This window comes from Pristiophorus japonicus, chromosome 3, assembly GCF_044704955.1.
Source record: "Pristiophorus japonicus isolate sPriJap1 chromosome 3, sPriJap1.hap1, whole genome shotgun sequence".
Classification (NCBI taxonomy): Eukaryota; Metazoa; Chordata; class Chondrichthyes; family Pristiophoridae; genus Pristiophorus; species Pristiophorus japonicus.
The window spans coordinates 92217070-92239864 of NC_091979.1; the positions used below are offsets into that span (position 1 = coordinate 92217070).

General features: G+C 44.4%; 1 protein-coding gene across 1 annotated transcript in view; it reads right to left on the bottom strand.

Annotated features, from left to right (window-relative positions):
* The window catches only part of LOC139254146 (sodium-driven chloride bicarbonate exchanger-like), a 319096-nt gene that overhangs the window by 211294 nt on the left and 85007 nt on the right, over positions 1–22795 (bottom strand). The window contains exons 4-6 of the mRNA XM_070873648.1: positions 12471–12609; positions 7648–7808; positions 2886–3071 (exon numbers count right to left, since the gene is read on the bottom strand). Coding sequence (XP_070729749.1) covers positions 2886–3071; positions 7648–7808; positions 12471–12609 — 486 coding nt within the window. The remainder of the gene's footprint in view (positions 1–2885; positions 3072–7647; positions 7809–12470; positions 12610–22795) is intronic.

A 22795-nucleotide genomic window follows, 5' to 3' on the forward strand; every position in this document is an offset into this window, starting at 1 on the left:
ACTCCATAGGAACTGATCCAGAGTCTATGGAATGTTGGAAAATGACTATCTTTGCATCCGCTATTTCCAAGGCCACCTCCTTAAGTACTCTGGGATTGGTCTGGTATTTATCCTTTAAATCAGGTGCAATATAAGCATTTAAATAGCCACCTGAATCCTCAAACATATTTCTTTACATAGTTTGCAAAGTTTGTTGTTATAATTTCCCTGGTGAGAGAGTCTAACACAGAATTTTCAAATATACTCAGACTTAGTGAGTGTGAAATTTTGTTATCCTTTCCCTTCCATGATATAGATGATAGAATTTTTACACCACTTTTTTTTTAAAAGGAGGGAGCGAGAAAACAGGCAATTATAGATCAATTAGCCTGACATCGGTAGTGGGGAAAATGTTGGAATCAATTATTAAAGATGAAATAGCAGCGCATTTGGAAAACAGTGACAAGATCGGCCCAAGTCAACATGGATTTATGAAAGGGAAATCATGCTTGACAAAGCTTCTGGAATTTTTTGAGGATGTAACTAGCAGAGTGGACAAGGGAGAACCAGTAGCTGTGGTATATTTGGACTTTCAAAAGGCTTTTGACAAGGTCCCACACAAGAGATTGGTGTGAAAAATTAAAGCACATGGCATTGGGAGTAATGTACTGACGTGGATAGAGAACTGGTTGGCAGACAGGAAGCAGAGAGTTGCGATAAACGGGTCCTTTTCAGAATGGCAGGCAGTGACTAGTGGAGTGCCGCAGGGCTCAATGCTGGGACCCCAGTTATTTACAATATACATTAATGATTTGGATGAAGGAATTGAGTGTAATATCTCCAAGTTTGCAGATGACACTAAACTGGGTGGCGGTGTGAGCTGTGAGGAGGACGTTAAGAGGCTGCAGGGTGACTTGGACAGGTTAGGTGAGTGGGCAAATGCATGGCAGATCCAGTATAATGTGATAAATGTGAGGTTATCCACCTTGGGGGCAAAAACACGAAGGCAGAATATTATCTGAATGGTGGCAGATTAGGAAAAGGGGAGGTGCAACGAGACCTGGGTGTCATGGTACATCAGTCATTGAAAGTTGGCATGCAGTTACAGCAGGTGGTGAAGAAGGCAAATGGTATGTTGGCCTTCATAACTCGGGGTTTTGTGTCTAGGAGCAGGGAGGTCTTACTGCAGTTTTACAGTGCCTTGGTGAGGCCTCACCTAGAATATTGTGTTCAGTTTTGGTCTCCTAATCTGAGGAAGGACGTTCTTGCTATTGAGGGAATGCAGTGAAGGTTCACCAGACTGATTCCCGGGATGGCTGGACTGACATATGAGGAGAGACGGGGCCTTTATTCGCTGGAGTTTAGAACGATGAGAGGGGAATCTCATAGAAACATATAAAATTCTGACCGGACTGGACAGGTTAGATGCAGGAAGAATGTTCCCGATGTTGGGGAAGTCCAGAACCAGGGGACACAGTCTAAGGATAAGGGGTAGGCCACTTAGGACTGAGATGAGGAGAAACTTCTTCACTCAGAGAGTTGTTAACCTGTGGAATTCTCTACCACAGAGAGTTGTTGATACCAGTTCATTGGATATATTGAAGAGGGAGTTAGATATGGCCCTTACGGCTAAAGGGATCAAGGGATATGGAGAGAAAGCAGGAAAGGGGTACTGAGGTGAATGATCAGCCATGATCTTATTGAATGGTGGTGCAGGCTCGAAGGGCCGAATGGCCTACTCCTGCACCTATTTTCTATGTTTCACTGTTTCTACTGTATATATATATATATGTTTATGGGTCAAATCTTGCTGGAACAATGATGGCGTGTTAATGTCACATGCCCTGATTAATGCACAAATCAGCCAGCAAATTCAGGGGATTAAGCGGTCCACCATGAGTTGCGAATCTCCAGAACATGGTGGTCAATTTACGCTGTTCCACCGTTTCCTTTGCACAACCGGCTTCTTGCCGTTAGCCTCTTGACTGTAACGTGACTTCTAGCAAGTTACATTGCAAATTATATTCAAACTATAGGGTGCAAGAGAAATTCTATCTCAAGGCGCAAGGCACGAGATGTGTCAGTCCAGCAAGATTTGGCCCATTGTTGTTAAATATATTCTTGTTCAATATTTAATTAACTTACTTAATAGTTTAAAACTAGAATATTGTCTATCATGATCTATTGTTCAGCAAAAACTGGGGATAGATTTTATGTCCGCACAAGAATAATTCCAGCAGATTAAAATAAAAAAAGTTTTCTTTTTGTCCCAAGCATTTCCAAAATGTTTGACGTAGATGGTAAGAGTAGTGAAGACACTCTCAATGGCATGGAGAGACGTGAAACACCGAGGAGAATGATTCTAAAATACAACAGCTGAGAAAACTTACAGTAAAAAGGGTAGAAATACCCCAAAACCTAACAACTGGATTTACAAACCAATGCACAGTGGAAAACACTAGCATGAAGTACCTCCACTTCTGCGCAGGCTGAGATTAGCCAACACAGTACAAACTAAGGATGGAACTTGGGGCCCTCTTGATCTGTATTAAACCATTACAGGAGCTCTAAAACTATTTAAAAATTCAGTCAATGTCAAAAAATACATTACTTAACAAAAATCATATGGCATTCTAGGAAGTGCAAAAACTTAAAGTGAAGCAAAATGGGATGACATAAAATGGGGTATTAACAAGGATCTAATATTTTTAGCTGAACAAAATTAAATTAAAGTTTAATATTACTTAATATGAATAAATAATTGTTGAATTAAATTTTAAACATACAAAACTCTGTTCCAATTCTCTGTTTATTAGTTATAAATATTAAACAAATTTACACTACTTGCTTTGACATGCATTTTACTTTCATTTTCAAACTTGAAGCAATAGGTGCTGGCATCTCACCACTTTTATCCAATGAGTGCGGATCAGAATGTTTTTTTCCAATATCAGCAAAGGATCTGACTATAGGAATTCGATTGCTAAGCTTCTTCTGATTCTGATGATGATGTCTTTTTAGGAGGGCTTGATGCACCTTTTGACGGACGTCATCACTTAGTCCTGAGGCCACTTGCTGGCCCAGAATTAGGTCTGTGAAAAGTAAATTGAAATCAATTATTGCAAACTTCTGCAAATAGTTGCTGAGAAATTCTGCAGACTAACTAGTGACCATCAGACAAATATAAATTTAGGTATAATTCACAGAAACATTTTCCTTAAATATTATGACATTGTTTCGAATAATTCAATGTCCTTAACCTCAGGAGTCACTGAGGCATAGTGCACAACCTAGCTCAAAAGCATAGAACAGGGTCCGACCAAGCAGCAGCTAGGAACACAACAGCAGCCAAGAAGAGTGAGCAGACATGGGAAGGGTAATGCAAAGGGGTGGGATCAGCCAAGAGCAGGGCTAGACCAGAAGGGAAATGCAAAGCAATGAAATAGAGGAGAGACCTGGGAGTGTGAACGGCTGAATAGTTTGGAAAATATTGGGACTACGCATGAGCGCAATTCGAATCTACAAAAAAGCAACAGGACACAAAGGCATGAAAAACATTTTGACCCAAGGGTCAGAAAATGATTAAAGAAAGAGAAAGAACTTGCATTTATATAGCACCTATCACAACCTCAGGACATCACAAGGGGCTTTATAGTCAATAATGTACTTTTGAACTGTAGTGACTGTGGTAATATAGGAAATGCAGCAGCCAATTTGTGCACAGCAACCCTCCCACAAACAACAATGAAATGATAACCAGATAATCTGTTTTTGAATGATGTTGGTTGAAGGATAAATATTTGCTAGGACACCAGGGAGAACTTCCTTGCTCTTCTTTGTATAATGCCATGGGATCTTTTCCATCCACCTGAGATCTAAGGTAGTTTAGTGTCTCATCCAAAAGACTCTGACAGTGTCAGGGATGTGATTGGTTCCTATTTTTATGAATGTGAAATTTTGAGACAAAGTGATTTGCATGTTTGTACTTGTGAATGTAAAGGCCCAATTTTAACACTGCCCCACTCTGGAGCAAGCTAGTAGATACAATGGTGGTGGATCGCTTCCTGCAGCATTCTCGACAACAGTGAAGTCACCTGCTGCATGCAGGCAGGGGCCTCATCAATATTTAAATGTTGGCATTTAATGCACCTCCCCCTGCCCACCCCACACACGCTGCACTCAGGTCCTGAGTTAAAGTCGGGGCTTAAATGTTTGATTGGTTGCTTTTTAGTGAATATGTAATCTACATGTTAAGGAGGCAAATGTATTTTGAGATGGATTGTGGATGCCTTTTTCTTCCTCAAACACTCCAGAATTGCAGCATAAAAGAATGGCAAAAATAGACTGAATGATCTAATATTATTTGGCAGCACAAAGTGGGATTTCATTCTACTTAATAAGATGAACCATCTGGTACCTCAAGGCACAATGAGGTATGATGCAACGATGTCCATAAATTTGGACTTTCACTATGTGCTGGTTACTTTTTAAAGAGTTTCATATCTGGATACGTTTTTTGGTCACAGTATCAGTTTTCTCCTTTCTCTCCTGAAGGCTTGGATCACACTGGGGCTCAGTTCTACATATACCTGCAGACCTGTGACATTTCACCCAGGTCGTGTCACTCCAGACATCTACAAATATGGGCCGAGGAATTCCAGTGCGCCAAATAGTTGCCGGTGGCACCATGGGGTATAGTTAACAGCTGCCCGAATTAATCGCGCAGACATTTTGGTGCTGCCTGCTGTTTAATATTAGTGCAATGCTAAACTTACCATGTAAGGCTGGTTTTCAGGCGATACTCTCAGCAGGAGGTCCAATGTAATATGGCTGTAGCGTCCCTGTATCAAGAATAGTGTTATCTTAAAGCTAGCCTGTCATCTTAGAAATCAGTGTTGGTCCCTTAAAGCGGAACAGCCTTCCAAAATGACAAAAATAAAAATCATTTAAAAATAAGCCATTTTTAGCCCTTAGTGCTGCCTTCTGAAAACAAAGTAATCAAAGAAAACAAAGAAAAATAATTCCCAAATGGTATTCTTCAGCTCTTAAAGCTGAATTGCCTTCCGCAGCTAAAAAAATGGGAAAAGTGCTTCAGCACTAACTCAATTGGCTCAACAAGCCAGGGAAGGGACATCCAGATCTCGCACACAGCATTCCAGCTTTGTGCAGGGGTCAACACTGCAAGGGAGATCCTCTACCCACAAGGGCTAGAAGACCCTCCAGAAAGAACGATGTGGGACTAGATCACCGAGGCCATCACTGCCAGCAATGTTCATCCCATCTCCTGGCTCCAGTGCCCAAAGAAGCTTCATGACCTGAGACCAGTGGTCAAGGTCAGTGAATGCATCTTCAAAAGCTGTCTCCTATCAACTATCCCACTAGCCTCACACACTGCTCAATGCACGAACCCTCTCAACATTCACCTGCTAATGATCTCTATCAAAAACGAGGCACACCTCCCATTCCTAGCTTCACCTTACCTCCTTGGAGGAGATGGTGCTGGTCATTCCTGGCAGGGGCATGGCTGAGCCATTGGACAGTAGCTGGATTGCAAGGATTCAAGATGCTGGTATCCTCATACGCTATCCTCCTTCTCACATGCACCTCTTGCTTTCCCGCTCTCCCCTCACCACAACTCCACCCTTGTGCCTTCCTCATTTCAGACACCTAAGAAATGCAGCCTGATCAACCAATGGTTGACAAAGAAGAGGGAGAGGAGCGTGAAGAAGAAGAAGAAACACCATCATTCGATTTCACACCCCTAGCCACCTGGTCATCCTGTAAGGCCATTTGCAGTGTCCCTCACTGAATGTCAGCAGCCTTCCACCAGCCATGCTGTAGCCACTGTGCGACATCAGTAGGATAGGCAAAGGCACCCACAAGACTATCACTAACGGAATGCATAAGGATAATTAGTTGATTTCTTGATGCCATACTGGATGGATAAAGTTTGATTGGAAAGTTTGCTTTGTGGTGGCTTTTATTTCAGCATTGTGGCCAAGAGGACACTGTGATGGTCAATAACAGAGGGAAGGAAAGGTATGGGACAAATGTTGAAATGGGAATTGGCGTGTGGTCACTGGTACCGCAGGTGGATGATTCCATCCCAGGCCAGAAAGTGGCCATCTCCATTGGAGCCCTCCTTATGTTTCCTCCTCTTCTACGTCTTCCACTTCTATGTCTTCCCCTTCTGCATCTTCCTCCTCTTCTGCGTCTTCCTCTTCCCTCTGTGAATCGATGCTAGAAATCTGAAATAAAAGCATAAAATGCTGGAAATACTCTGAAGATCTGGCAGCATCTTGATCTGAGACGTGAACTCTGTTTCTCTCTCCATAAATGCTGTCTGACCTGCTGAGCATTTCCAGCATTTTCTGTATTTTCAGAAACTTTCCTTTACCATCCGAGGCATTGCAAGCATCCAGCAGCACTCCCTGCACACTTTTAAAATGTTTTAACATCTATTGCACCAAGCCATACTTCAATAAAATATAAAAAATCCAGTCCAAAAGCTTAAATACAAACTTACCTGAAAGATGTATGTGTCATTTTAAGTAGCAGTGACAGCGTCTCTGTAGGTCTACTACATGCTCGCTTTTCTGAGCAAGCTTAAGATCCAGCAGTAAAGTCAGCACAAAGATCCAAGTTTGCAGAGCATCGCACCAAGCCTGCGTTGCACGACGACTGACATCACACTCTGCTATTTTACATTTCCAGGGCCAGCGTGCTAACAGCCCCAGTATTGAAGTACTGACCACACTCGATCAGCTTCGCTGGGCAGGCCACATAGTTCGCATGCCAGATACGAGATTCCCTAAGCAAATGCTTTATGCGGAGCTCCTTCCTGGTAAACGAGCCAAAGGTGGGCAGCGGAAGCGTTACAAGGACACCCTCAAAGCCTCACTGGTAAAGTGCGATATCACCACTGACACCTGGGAGACCCTGGCCGAAGACCGCCCGAGGTGGAAAAAGTGCATCGGGAGGGCGTTGAGCTCTTTGAGTCTCAACGCAAAGAGCGTGAAGAGGTCAAGCGCAGACAGCAGAAGGAGCGCGCGGCAAACCAGGTCCACCCACCCCTTCCCTCGACGACTGTCTGTCCCACCTGTAACAGGGTCTGTGGCTCTCGTATTGGACAGTTCAGCTACCAAAGAACTCACTTTGGGAGTGGAAGCAAGTCTTCCTCGATTCCGAGGGACTGCCTATGATGATGATGATGATGTATGGCTCTCACCAAAATGGCAGCCACCAAGTCTCACGCCAGAGGTGGGCGGAAGTAAGGCGGCCACCATTTCTTTTCAAGAAACGAGCCTTATCAGTAAGTACCCAAATTTCTAGGCCATAGACAATCTAGCAGGGTCACTGTTTGATCAAAGTCTGCTGATGGCATGGGAATGTTGTACACAAAAGCATAGGTAAAAACAATAGCTTTGGGCAAAGTAGCATTTCCCGCAACCCTATGTTTGATATCATTCAGAAGTTAAATTAATTGATGTCATTCATAAATAATTCTGATCTGGTAGCACCAAAAGCCTGCTTTTCATGATCCCAGCCCTTAACCCCACAAGCTGTGACAAAGTTGCTTTTTAGTTATAATGCATGGTATGAATAACTGGCTATTTTGCTCCATTTATTTTTGAGTAATAGTTGTCCTACTGTGCATTTGAAACATACCTGAAATTTCCTCAATGGTACTGGCTTTCATATCCAACAGGACTGTACCATTGATGATACAACTCCTCAACTCAAATAGGCTGTGAAGTGACAATGTAGCAACATATGGTTTACTCCATCGATCTCCTCCATCTTCGACGTCCTCCTCAAATTTTAGCCACCTGAATTCAGAGACATACAGCTAAGTATATTAACGTGCTTAAATTACCTACTATATCATTTATTAAGTGAAACTACTGCACTGATATATGAAATGTAAAGGAACAGAGGGACCTTGGAGTGCATGTCCACAGATCCCTGAAGGTAGAAGGACAGGTAGATAAGGTGGTTAAGAAGGCATACAGGATACTTGCCTGTTTTAGCCGAGGCAGAGAATATAAGAGCAGGGAGGTTATGCTTGAACTGTATAAAACACTAATTAGGCCACAGCTAGAGTACTGTGTACAGTTCTGGTCGCCACATTACAGGATTACACCAGAGAGGGTACAGAGGAGAGTTCTGAGGATGTTGCCAGGACTGAACATTTTTAGATATGAGGGAAGATTGGATAGGCTGGAGGTGTTTTCTTTGGAACAGAGGAGGCTAAAGGGAGAGGTATATAAAATTATGAGGGGCCGAGATGGAGAGGAAGGACCCTTAGCAGATAGGTCAATACCCAGGGCGCATAGATCTAAAGTAACTGATAGAAGGATTGGAGGGGAGTTGCGGAGAGTTTTCTTCACCTAGAGGGTAGTGGGGGTCTGGAACTCACTGCTTGAAAGAGTGGTAGAGGCAGAAATGCACATAGAAACATAGAAACATAGGTGCAGGAGTAGGCCATTTGGCCCTTCGAGTCTGCACCATCATTCAATATGATCATGGCTGATCATCACATTTAAAAAGTACTTGGATATGCACTTGAAGTACAGGACATTCTGAAAAGGGAGGGTGAACATCCAGTTGTCATGGTGCATATAGGGACCAACGATATAGGTAATAAAACAGGATGAGGTACAACGAGATGAATTTAAGGAGCTAGGAACTAAATTAAAAAGTAGGAACTCAAAAGTAGTAATCTCAGGATTGCTACGAATGCTACGTGCGAGTCAGAGTAGGAATCGCAAGATAGCTCAGATGAATACGTGGCTTGAGGAGTGGTGCAGAAGGGAGGGATTCAAATTCCTGGGGCATTGGAACCGGTTCTGGGGGGGGTGTGACCAGTACAAACCAGATGGTCTGCACCTGGGCAGGACCGGAACCAATGTCCTAGGGGAGTATTTGCTGTTGGGAAGGAGTTAAATTAACATGGCAGGGGGATGGGAACCTATGCAGGGAGACAGAGGGAAATAAAAGGGAGACAGAGGCAAAAGATAGAAAGGAGAATAGTAAAAGTGGAGGGCAGAGAAACCCAAGGCAAAAAACAAAAAGGGCCACATTACAGCAAAATTCAAAAGGGGCAAAGTGTGTTAAAAAAGACAAGCCTGAAGGCTCTGTGCCTCAATGCGAGGAGTATTCGGAATAAGATGGACGAATTAACTGCGCAAATAGCAGTTAATGGATATGATGTAATTGGCATCACAGAGACATGGCTCCAGGGTGACCAAGGCTGGGAACTCAACATCTAGGGATATTCAACATTTAGGAAGGATAGACAGAAAGGAAAAGGAGGTGGGGTGGCATTGCTGGTTAAAGAGGAAATTAATGCAATAGTAAGGAAGGACATTGGCTTGGATGATGTGGAATCGGTATGGGTGGAGCTACGGAATACCAAAGGGCAGAAAACGCTGGTGGAGTTCTGCACAGGCCACCAAACAGTAGTAGTGAGGTTAGGGACATCATCAAACAAGAAATAAGGGATGTGTGCAATAAAGATACAGCAGCTATCATGGGCGACATTAATTTATATATAGATTGGGCTAACCAAACTGCTAGCAATGCGATGGAGGAGGATTTCCTGGAGTGTATTAGGGATGGTTTTCTAGACCAATATATCGAGGAACCAACTAGAGAGCTGGCCATCCTAGACTGGGTGATGTATAATGAGAAGGGAGTAATTAGCAATCTTGTTGTGCGAGGCCCCTTGGGGAAGAGTGACCATAATATGGTAGAATTCTTTATTAAGATGGAGAGTGACATAGTTAATTCAGAAACTAGGGTCCTGAACTTAAGGAAAGCTAACTTCGACGGCATGAGGCATGAATTGGCTAGAATAGACTGGCAAATGATACTTAAAAGAGTTGATGGTGGATAGGCAATGGCAAACATTTATAGATCACATGGATGAACTTCAACAGTTGTACATACCTGTCTGGAGTAAAAAATAAAACAGGGAAGGTGGCTCAACCATGGCTAACAAGGGAAATTAAGGATAGTATTAGATCCAAGGAAGAGGCATATAAATTGTCCAGAAAAAGCAGCAAACGTGAGGACTGGGAGAAATTTAGAATTCAGCAGAGGAAAACAAAGGGTTTAATTAGGAGGGGGAAAATAGAGTACGAGAAGAAGCTTGCCGGGAACATAAAAACTGACTGCAAAAGCTTCTATAGATATGTGAAGAGAAAAAGATTAGTGAAGACAAATGTAGGTCCCTTGCAGTCAGACTCAGGTGAATTTATAATGGGGAACAAAGAAATGGCAGCCCAATTGAACAAATACTTTGGTTCTGTCTTCACGAAGGAAGACACAAATAACCTTCTGGATGTACTAGGGGACCGAGGGTCTAGTGAGGAGGAGGAACTGAAGGATATCCTTATTTGGCAGGAAATTGTGTTGGGGAAATTGATGGGATTGAAGGCTGATAAATCCACGGGGCCTGATTGTCTGCATCCCAGAATGCTCAAGGAAGTGGCCCTAGAAATAGTGGATGCATTGGTGATCATTTTCCAACAGTCTATCAACTCTGGATCAGTTCTTAAGAACTGGAGGGTAGCTAATGTAACACCACTTTTTAAAAAAGGAGAGAGAGAAAATGGGTAATTATAGACCGATTAGCCTGACATCACTAGTGGGGAAAATGTTGGAATCAATTATTAAGGATGAAATAGCAGCGCATTTGGAAAGCAGTGACAGGATCGGTAAAAGTCAGCATGGATTTATGAAAGGGAAATCATGCTTGACAAATCTTCTGGAATTTTTTGAGGATGTAACTAGTAGAGTGGACAAGGGAGAACCAGTGGATGTGGTGTATTTGGACTTTCAAAAGGCATTTGACAAGGTACCACACAAGAGATTGGTGTGCAAAATCAAAGCACATGGTATTAGGGGCAATGTACTCACGTGGATAGAGAATTGGTTGGCAGACAGGAAGCAGAGAGTCGGGACAAACGGGTCCTTTTCAGAATGGCAGGCAGTGACGAGTGGAGTGCCGCAGGGCTCAGTGCTGGGCCCCCATCTCTTTACAATATACATTAATGATTTAAATGAAGGAATTGAGTGTAATATCTCCAAGTTTGCAGATGACACTAAACTGGGTGGCGGTGTGAGCTGTGAGGAGGATGCTAAGAGGCTGCAGCGTGATTTGGACAGGTTAGGTGAGTGGGAAAATGCATGGCAGATGCAGTATAATGTGGATAAATGTGAGGTTATCCACTTTGGTGGCAAAAACACAAAGGCAGAATATTATCTGAATAGCGGCAGATTAGGAAAAGGGGAGGCGCAATGGGACCTGGGTGTCATGGTTCATCAGTCATTGAAAGTTGGCATGCAGGTACAGCAGACGGTGAAGAAGGCAAATGGTATGTTGGCCTTCATAGCTAGGGGATTTGAGTATAGGAGCAGGGAGGTCTTACTGCAATTGTACAGGGCCTTGGTGAGGTCTCACCTGGAATATTGTGTTCAGTTTTGGTCTCCTAATCTGAGGAAGGACATTCTTGCTATTGAGGGAGTGCAGCGAAGTTTCACCAGACTGATTCCCGGGATGGCTGGACTGACATATGAGGAGAGACTGGATCAACCGGGACTTTATACACTGGAGTTTAGAAGGACGAGAGGGGATCTCATAGAAATGTATAAGATTCTGACGGGACGGGACAGGTTAGATGCGGGAAGAATGTTCCCGATGTTGGGGAAGTCCAGAATCAGGGGACACAGTCTTAGGATACGGGTAGGCCATTTAGGACTGAGATAAGGAGAAACATCTTCACTCAGAGAGTTGTTAACCTATGGAATTCCCTGCGCAGAGAGTTGTTGATACCAGTTCATTGGATATATTCAAGAGGGAGTTAGATATGGCCCTTACGGCTAAAGGGAACAAGGAGTATGGAAAGAAAGCAGGAAAGGGGTACTGAGGTGAATGATCAGCCATGATCTTATTGAATGTGCTGCAGGCTCAAAGGGCCAAATGCCCTGCTCCTGCACCTATTTTCTATGTTTCTATGTTTCTATAACCCACAAACCTACAGACCAAGAGCTGGAAAGTGGGATTAGGCTGGATAGCTCTTTTTCTTCTGGCACAGACACAATGGGTCGAAAGGCCTTTTTCTGTGCCATAAATTAGTATTATTCTATGATTCTACAATATGGCATTTTGAGTGTTGCATCTGTTGGCCCATAGGGATGTTTAATTTTAGAAAATTGTATGCAGGCAGTACATGGTTAAGTTTTCCTTAACCAAGGAGCACTGAGGCCATTGTGAGACCCATACCACAGCTTCCCATCCCACACTCCCTCCACCCCTACTGAAATCAGCTAACTCAACCAGGACTTTTCCTGTCCACATGGTTCAGCTTCTCTGTGCCTTAATCAGCTAAACCATCAAAGGAGCGCATAGCATCAGATTTAAACATCAGAGAAATTCAACATCACCAGGTTCATTTGTTGAAGCAATATTCAGAAACAAAAATCACCTAGCAGTCTCTTTCCATTCTGTATCTTCACCATTATGCATGCATATTTCATCAAGCTCAGTGAAGAGGTCATGAGGGATATGTTCCTCATCATCGTCTTCTGTTCCAAGAATAAACTGCACACGCTGGGATGGAGTATCTGAAAGACATTAGAAAATGGAGCTGAGAAACAAATGTTACAAGTGACTTTTTTTGTTAAACGGTGCCTTTCTGATGAACAAATATAACACTGATTATTAATCTATGTCTATCCTTCAGGTGTTGGCTGACCTCCTGCACATTTCTAGATTTTTCTATTTTTATTGCTTTAAATAAAAAGCATTGAGGTCAATGATCTCCTTCATTAGGATGTCAAGGGAGTCTTCAGAGAACCTATGACTCATTCTCCTACTTGATATTTCTTGCGGCAGTGTAACAAGTAAATCAAGCAGAAGGGAATGCAGCTTCGCTTTCAGAGATTCATTCCCACTTTAAATAGACCTCAGGAGGCCCACTGGAAATTGTGTGCAAAAGTGGCTAGGCTGTCCGTTTCCCGATGTGATCGGGGGGACAGTACCTCAATCATATTAAAATGAGGTCCGGGAGTTAAATCTCCTGGAGCTCAGCTTGGCAATGTCTTAATGGCTACCCACTCACCCCATCCCCTGCCCGCCTGATTCCGGCCCCCCCTCCCCCACCCCTCAATTAAAAGCAGGGTTAATATCTTCACTGCAAAATCTTTATCTCACTACCAACAATATCCTGCTCTGTAGGCCCCAATCTTCCACCCCTCAGAACCCTAGGGCTGAGGCTGAAAATGGAGACTCGAGTATAAGGGTTATGACCATACTGGAAAAAGAAACTGAGGCCAGGAGAGTGAGACTGGGAAAGAGGACCTTTGGACAGTTGTGGGGATGTTGAGCAAGACAGCTGTCAACACACACTGAATCTCATATCTGATTGTTGGATATGTGGCTAGCAAGTTCCAATGTATGAACAATCATGTGATTAATACAGAACAATTCAATTTCTGGAAATGGATAGTTGGGCAAACTGACAGACGAGAGGTACCATTTTAAAAATGTATATGATTAAAGGGAAACATTTAAATTGTCAATTTGATCTCAAATGTCATAATTATTATAAAAAAGATAGATGGTAACTTACTGTTGTTTCAGAGTTCTCAGAAACATAGAAACATAGAAATTAGGTGCAGGAGTAGGCCATTCGGCCCTTCGAGCCTGCACTCCACTCAATAAGATCATGGCTGATCATTCACCTCAGTACCCCTTTCCTGCTTTCTCTCCATACCCCTTGATCCCTTTAGCCATAAGAGCCATATCTAACTCCCTCTTGAATATATCCAATGAACTGGCATCAACAACTCTCTGCGGTAGGGAATTCCACAGGTTAACAGTTCTCTGAGTGAAGAAGTTTCTCCTCATCTCAGTCCTAAATGGCTTATCCCTTATCCTTAGACTGTGTCCCCGGTTCTGGATTTCCCCAACATCGGGAACATTCTTTCTGCATCTAACCTGTCCAGTCCCATCAGAATTTTATATGTTTCTACGAGATCCCCTCTCATCCTTCCAAACTCCAGTGAATAAAGGTTGATCCAGTCTCTCCTCATGTGTCAGTCCAGCCATCCCGGAAATCAGTTTGGTGAACCTTTGCTGCACTCTCTCAATAATAAGAACGTCCATCCTCAGATTACGAGACAAAAACTTAACACAATATTCCAGGTGAGGTATCACCAAGGCCCTGTACAACTGCAGTAAGACCTCCCTGCTTCTATACTCAAAACCCCGAGCTATGAAGGCCAACACACCATTTGCCTTCTTCACCGCCTGCTGTACCTGCATGCCAACTTTCAATGATTGATGTACCATGATACCCAGGTCTCGTTGCACCTCCCCTTTTCCTAATCTGCCACCATTCAGATAATAGTCTGCCTTTGTGTTTTTGCCCCCAAAGTGGATAACCTCACATTTATCTACATTATACTGCATCTGCCATGCATTTGCCCACTCACCTAACCTGTCCAAGTCACCCTGCAGCCTCTTAGCATCCTCCTCACAGTTCACACCGCCACCCAGTTTAGTGTCATCTGCAAACTTGGAGCTTTTACACTCAATTCCTTCATCCAAATCATGAATGTATATTGTAAATAGCTGGGGTCCGAGCACTGAATCCTGCGGCACTCCACTAGTCACTGCTTGCCATTCTGAAAAGGACCCATTTATCCCGATGCTCTGCTTCCTGTCTGCCAACCAGTTCTCTATCCACATCAGTACATTACCCCCAATACCATGTGCTTTAATTTTGCACACCAATCTCTTGTGTGGAACCTTGTCAAAAACCTTTTGAAAGTCCAAATACATCACATTCACTGGTTCTCCCATGTCCACTCTACTAGTTACATCCTCAAAAAATCCAGAAGATTTGTCAAGCATGATTTCCCTTTCATAACACCGATCCTGTCACTGCTTTCCAAATGCGCTGTTGTTTCATCTTTAATAATTGATTCCAACATTTTCCCCACTACTGATGTCAGGTTAACCAGTCTATAATTACCCGTTTTCTCTCTTCCTCCTTTTTTAAAAAGTGGTGTTACATTAGCTACCCTCCAGTCCATAGGAACTGATCCAGAGTTGATAGACTGTTGGAAAATGTTCACCGATGCATCCATTATTTCTAGGACCACTTCTTTAAGTACTATGGGATGCAGACTCTCAGGCCCCGGGGATTTATCGGCCTTCAATCCCATCAATTTCCCCAACACAATTTCCCGCCTAATAAGGATATCCTTCAGTTCCTTCTTCTCACTAGACCCTCGGTCCTCTATTACTTCCAGAAGATTACTTGTCTCTTCCTTCGTGAAGGCAGAACAAAAGTATTTGTTCGACTGGTCTGCCAATTCTTTGTTCCCCATTATAAATTCACCTGAATCTGACTGCAAGAAACCTACGTTTGTCTTCACTAATCTTTTTCTCTTCACATATCTATAGAAGCTTATGCAGTCAGTTTTTATGTTCCCGGCAAGCTCCCTTTCATACTCTATTTTTCCCCTCCTAAATAAACCCTTTGTCCTCCTCTGCTGAATTCTAAATTTCTCCCAGTCCTCAGATTTGCTGCTTTTTCTGGACAATTTATATGCCTCTTCCTTGGATTTAACACTATCCTTAATTTCCCTTGTTAGCCACGGTTGAGCCACTTCTCCCATTTTATTTTTACTCCAGACGGGGATGTACAATTGTTGAAGTTCATCCATGTGATCTTTAAATGTTTGCCATTGCTTTTCCACTGTCAACTCTTTAAGTATCACTCGCCAGTCTATTCTAGCCAATTCAGGTCTCATACCATCGAAGTTACCTTTCCTTACGTTCAGGACCCTCGACTCTGAATTAGCTGTGTCACTCTCCATCTTAATAAAGAATTCTACCATATTATGATCACTCTTCTCCAAGGGGCCTCGCATAACAAGATTGCTAATTAGTCCTTTCTCATTACACATCACCCAGTCTAGGATGGCCAGCCCTCTAGTTGGTTCCTCGACATATTGGTCCAGAAAACCATCCCTAATGCACTCCAGGAAATCCTCCTCCACCGTATTGCTACCAGTTTGGTTAGCCCAATCTATATGTAAATTAAAGTCGCCCATGATAACTGCTGTACCTTTATTGCACGCATCTCTAATTTCTTGTTTGATGCTGTCCCCAACCTCACGACTACTGTTTGGTGGTCTGTACACAACTTCCACAAGCGTTTTCTGCCCTTTGGTATTCCGCAGCTCCACCCATACTGATTCCACATCATCCAAGCTAATGTCCTCCCTTACTATTGCATTAATTTCCTTTTTAACCAGCATCGCTACCCCACCTCCTTTTCCTTTCTGTCTATCCTTCCTGAATGTTGAATACCCCTGGATGTTGAGTTCCCAGCCTTGGTCACCCTGGAGCCATGTCTCCGTGATGCCAATTATATCATATTCATTAACGTGGCACTGGTAGCAATCCTGAAATTACTACCTTTGAGGTCCTACTTTTTAATTTAACTCCTAGCTTCCTAAATTCAGCTTGTAGAACCTCATCCCATTTTTTACCTATATCGTTGGTAGCTATATGCACCACGACAATTGGCTGTTCACCCTCCCCCTTCAAAATGTCCTGCAATCACTCCGAGACATCCTTGACCCTTGCACCAGGGAGGCAACATACCATCCTAGAGTCTCGATTGCGGCTGCAGAAACGTCTATCTAGTCCCCTTACAATAGAATCTCCTACCACTCTAGCTCTCCCACTCTTTTTCCTGCCCTCCTGTGCAGCAGTGCCACCCATGGTGCCATGGACTTGGCTGCTGCTGCCCTACCCTGATGAGTCATCCCCCCAACAGTACCCAAAGCGGTGTATCTGTTTTGGAGGGGGATTACCGCAAGGGACCCCTGCACTACCTTCCTTCCACTGCTCTTCCTGTTGATCATCCATTCCCTATCTGTCTGTATAACCTTTACCTGCGGTAAGATCAACTCACTAAACGTGCTATTCACGGCATCCTCAGCATTGCGCATGCTCCAGAGTGAATCCACCTGCAACTGCAGGAGCGGAGCGGATCGTCACACCACAGCAAAAAGCCCCAAAGGTGAATTTAGCATTTGTCGGCCAGGCTACCGCCCCGTGGCTGCCGCTTTCAGGCAGCCAGAGGCCTTATTGGAAGGCTGAATTCTGGCCTCCTCTTCATTCCCCATGTTTTATGCTTTAACATTGTGGTTGTGGCTGCCTGGGAAGAGATATCTTTTGTTGGATTCTCCCCCATGTAGTGACATTAGGATCAGAACTAAAATTTATTTGAGACTGTGTGCAAAACCTTGTACATGATATTACTGCAGATGCGTTCTACACAAGTAGTCTGCTCATAAGCATCTCTGAGCAACAGTGCTAATGTTTATCAGATAAGAGAAAGGAATGGCCAACAAGTATACATCTATCTCTTTATAACATTTAGGATCATATGACAATATATACACTTCCTTTTTCCCACATTACAACAGTGACTACACTTCAAGTGCTTTGAGACATCCGATGGCCATGAAAGGCGCGATATAAATGCAAGTTTTTATTTCTTTAAAAACTGCCCACTGTCAAAGTTCACATGTGTTTGTGTTTTTAAAAAAATGTGGTAATTTTACAAACTCCACAAAAACCTTTGGTCGGTGTGCCATTTTAACTTCAAGCTGGGGAGATGTTTAGTTTAACGTTGGACGACCGTTGAAAGCATCATGTATGGAACCCAAGGTTGTAATTTAGAATTTGAATTTATGGAGGCACGTTGCATAGAGCTGCACTGTTCATATGGCTAGCAAAATGGTTGTAAAATCCAGGAGACAAGTTATACATACAGAAATTATGATCTGAGAAGAGTCTTAGAGAATAAACTGCTGACAGAACAAATTCTCATCCAGAATAAGCACATCTTGTATTAGTCCATCAATCACACAGCAACATAGAGAGTGGCCATGGAGGGCCACAATCCGGATTGTTCTACCCTACTCATTGCAGCTGCAGCAGGAAAGAATAGCAGGACTTAAAGGAGGAAAATTGGAAAGAGTTCTCAGCCCGATATTGGTGGCCTTACCGCCCACTGCCGCCTGCTGCCGCAGACTGCTGCCGACTCTTGCTGCCGTTTTCCTCTCTCTCCCAGTTTCTACTTGGGCTGGGGCAGACAGGAGGAGAGCACCACCGAGAGCTGCCCGCTGACGTCCTCTGGGGGCCAAATCGCGTAAGTGGCCTCCCGCTCGCCAAGATGCCACACTGGTGCGGGCAGAAGTCGGCGGGAGACGGCGCCAGCAGGGGGAAGGACCGCTGCATGTTCTTACTCCGACGGTAGGTATGAAGACATGAAATAAAAGGTTAGTGAACATCTTAAAAAAAAATGTTTTATAGCGGCTTACCTGGATGGGGTCCCCTGAAGGTGTTCCGGTGTTTTTTTTTCCTAATGTTTTTTACTTTTCAGAGTTCCCCCCTCCCTGGGCCAGACTCCATCCTCGGCGGCACTTGGGCGGCAAGCGCATTTGCAACTGAGATTGGGAGCTCCAGCCCGCTGGCTTCCAGATTGACGTCTGTGATATCTTTAGCGAGCACACTAATACACAATCTGTAAGATGGCTGCAGGTTCCGGAAAAGCCCCCTGCTGGTCAGGTGACCTGCTCTTTATTAAACAGCACTCGCTGCAGTAACACAGGCATCCACAATGTGGAGCTACAGACATTACACTTCTCCCTCCTCAATGAAGAAGTTATTATTAACAAACAATCATCATACATAACTTGCATGGTTATACATAACAAAGGATATGGACTTATTTTGCCATATTTACAAATCAAGCTTAACCACTTGTTTGCTGTTTCAAAGAAACATAGAAACATAGAAAATAGGTGCAGGAGTAGGCCATTCGGCTCTTCTAGCCTGCACCGCCATTCAATGAGTTCATGGCTGAACATTCAACTTCAGTACCCCATTCCTGCTTTCTCGCCATACCCCTTGATCCCCCTAGTAGTAAGGACCTCATCTAACCTTCAAGATGCCTTTGCTCTTGAACAGAAGCTTCCAAACATGGTGTCGAATTTAAACTCATTCGAGGCTGAGCCTGAGGGAAGTTTTCCTCCAAGGGATGCCCTTGATTTCCATTTGAACTCTGTCTAACTTCAGGTTTGTTTTCCTGACTCGGACTCAGACTTAATTTCTGACTTTCTCTTGGATTTGTTTCCAGTACATTGGATGTAGGATATGCTGCTGGTGTATCAAAACTATCTGATGAGTCAGAAATAATTGAATCACTCCCACCTTCAACTACTTCTATATCTGTGGGTAAAATATGATCAATGTGAACAAACCTAACCTGTCATGTATTCAACCAGCATTGTAACCCATGTATAAACTGACCTAAGTTGTACACCGTGAGAACACTGACCACTAGGTGGTGAACTTGTGGGAGACACTCCTAACCTAGACCTTCAGATATAAAAGGGGAAGCTCCACACACTTGCTGCACTTGAGTGCTAAGGAATAAAGGACAGGTCACAGACTGACCTTCTCTCAAGCATGGGCCTCGTGTGCATTTATACTGTATAGTAAGGACGTATCAATGGCGACAAGAAACTTAGATTTAAACCACGCGAGCATGGCCACTAGCAGAACAGACGAGAGGTACTGTATTAAGGAATGGTTGGGACAGAGATTCAACATTGTTAAAGCAGCACACAGTTCTCCAGGCAGACAAGGGCAGTCGGTTATGCCCCAACATGTAGTCGAACCCAGAGGGGGAGTTCGACAGAGACAATGGCAAGCAGAACGGCGATTCACGCCATTGCAAGGGACAATGCGGCCAGTAATGGGGCCATCAACACCTGTTAATGCCGCACTCAAGGGCAATAATAGGGGCAGTCAGGGACGATCGACTGGCAAGGGACCTTTTGTTTCAAACCGCAGCTCATGCTGGAGGCGTGGAGGCACACACTCAGCTGGAGTTTGCAGAGGTGAGCAAAATACCTGCAAAAATTGCAGAAATGAACGCTGGGGGAAATTGCTGGAAGCTGAAGTTCAGCGAGTTCATGTGGAGCACGTATACAGTTCATACACCAGGACGCCACCGATAATGATGAAAGTGCTCCTCCGGTCCAGTCTGCGTAGCACCTCCTCCAGGTTGTAGAGGTGTTCTTCAGTATCGTAACCCGTAATGAGGATGTCGTCCTGAAAAACCACCGTCCTTGGAATCGACTTGAGGAGGCTTTCCATATTTCGTTGGAAGATCGCGGCGGCCGAGCGAATCCCGAACGGACATCTGTTGTACTCAAACAACCCCTTGTGTGTCGTGATGGTGGTCAGCTTCTTCGACTCACTCGCCAGCTCCTGGGTCATGTAAGCTGAGGTCAGGTCCAGTTTTGAAAAATGTTTGCCACCAGATAGCGTCGCAAAGAGGTCCTCCGCTCTCGGTAGCGGGTACTGGTCTTGGAGTGACACCCGATTGATGCTGGCCTTGTAATCGCCACATATCCTGACCGACCCATCCGCCTTGAGCACCGGCACAATCGGGCTCGCCCAGTCACTGAATTCGACTGGCGAGATGATGCCTTCCCTCAGCAGGCGGTCCAATTCGCCTTCTATCTTTTCCCACATCACGTACGGCACCGCTCTGGCCTTGTGGTGTACTGGCCTGGCGTCCGGGTTTATGTGAATCACGACCTTGGCCCCCATGAAAGTGCCAATGCCGGGTTGAAATAATGAGTCAAATTTGTCCAGGATCTGTGGGCATGATACTCGCTCCACAGAGGAAATTGCATTGACATTGCTCCATTTCCAGTTCATGACAGCAAGACAACTCCTCCCCAGTAGTGCGGGACCGCCCCCTGGGACAATCCAGAGTGGCAGTCTGTTCTCTGAATCTTTGTGGGTCATGATTACCGTGGTGCTGCCTAGCACCGGAATGATCTGCTTTGTGTAAGTCCGTAGCTGTGCGTCAATCAGCGATAATTTTGGCCTCCTGGCCTTGGACGCCCACAACTTTTCGAACTGTTTGATACCCATCAGGGACTGGCTGGCCCCCGTGTCTAACTCCATTGATACTGGGAGCCATTGAGGGAAATAGGATTCTGGTAGTTAAACTTACCAATGGACAAATCTGCCGCAAACATGTGGATCAAACAAAAAGGAGGTTCAGCAACCCCATAGAAGAAGCAGAGGAAGAACACGATGTAGAGTTCACTCCACCACAGGTGACCAAACACAGGAACCAAAGGGAGCAGAGTCCAGTCACTGTGGGCAGTCCGGACAGGCCTGAGGCACCGCAAACAGCAGACACTCAGGCCAGCGCCCAACAACCGGAGCCCCAACTCAGGCGCTCTACAAGGGAGCGTAAACCACCAGAGAGACTCAACCTATGATCCCAATAAGACTTTGGGGGGGGGAGGTGATGTCATGTATTCAACCAGCATTGTAACCCATGTATAAACTGACCTAAGTTGTACACCGTGAGAACACTGACCACTAGGTGGTGAACTTGTGGGAGACACTCCTAATCTAGACCTTCAGATATAAAAGGGGAAGCTTCACACACTTGCTGCACTTGAGTGCTAAGGAATAAAGGACAGGTCACAGACTGACCTTCTCTCAAGCATGGGCCTCGTGTGCATTTATACTGTATAGTAAGGACGTATCATAACCTGTCCATTATCAAACATCTTGACCAAATATGTGCGAGGACCACATATCTTCACCACTTTTCCTGAACCACTTTACCCATTTATGGTGATGGTTCTTCACTCTCACCTTCTGATTTAAATTTCACACTTCTCTCTTTTACGCTACCTCTATCACAATTCTCTTTCTGTCTTAATTGTGTCTCTTCTACGGACTGTGCCAAATTTGGTTTTAACAATGAGAATCTGGTTGTCGTTTGAGAAACAACTCTGCTGGTGTTCTACCAGAAGTTATGTGAGGAGTATTACGATACGTTATTCGAAAATTAGACAAGTTGTTGGTCCAATGACAACCAGCAGACAGTGAAGAAGGCAAATGGCATGTTGGCCTTCATAGCTAGGGGATTTGAGTACAGGAGCAGGGAGGTCTTACTGCAGTTGTACAGGGCCTTGGTGAGGCCTCACCTGGAATATTGTGTTCAGTTTTGGTCTCCTAATCTGAGGAAGGACGTTCTTGCTATTGAGGGAGTGCAGCGAAGGTTCACCAGACTGATTCCCGGGATGGCTGGACTGACATGTGAGGAGAGACTGGATCGACTGGGCCTGCATTCACTGGAGTTTAGAAGGATGAGAGGGGATCTCATAGAAAAATATAAAATTCTGACGGGACTAGACAAGTTAGATGCAGGAAGAATGTTCCCGATGTTGGGGAAGTCCAGAACCAGGGGACACAGTCTCATATCATCATCATAGGTGGTCCCTCGAAACGAGGATGACTTGCTTCCATGCCAAAAAAAAAAGATGAGTTCACAGGTGTTTCGAGAGAAGAACCGGAACTACATCCTCAAGGTTGGAAGATGCCTACGCGTGGATTTTTTTTTAAACGTGTGGTGGCCGTTGCACACCAGCCACCACACGGGCTTCACAGAGCTAGGTCTTGATCCAGTGGCAAGGATTAACCAAGACGACTGGAGACCTGCTCTGCTGCACGGACCTAGTGCGCACACATATTGCAGTGTGGGCTGGCCCGTGCTGCCCCTGGGCCCCTGGCCCCAAACTCACGCCTCTCCTGGGCCCCGATCATGTCCCTCCAGTCTAAGGATAAGGGGTAAACCATTTAGGACTGAAATGAGGAGAAACTTCTTCACTCAGAGAG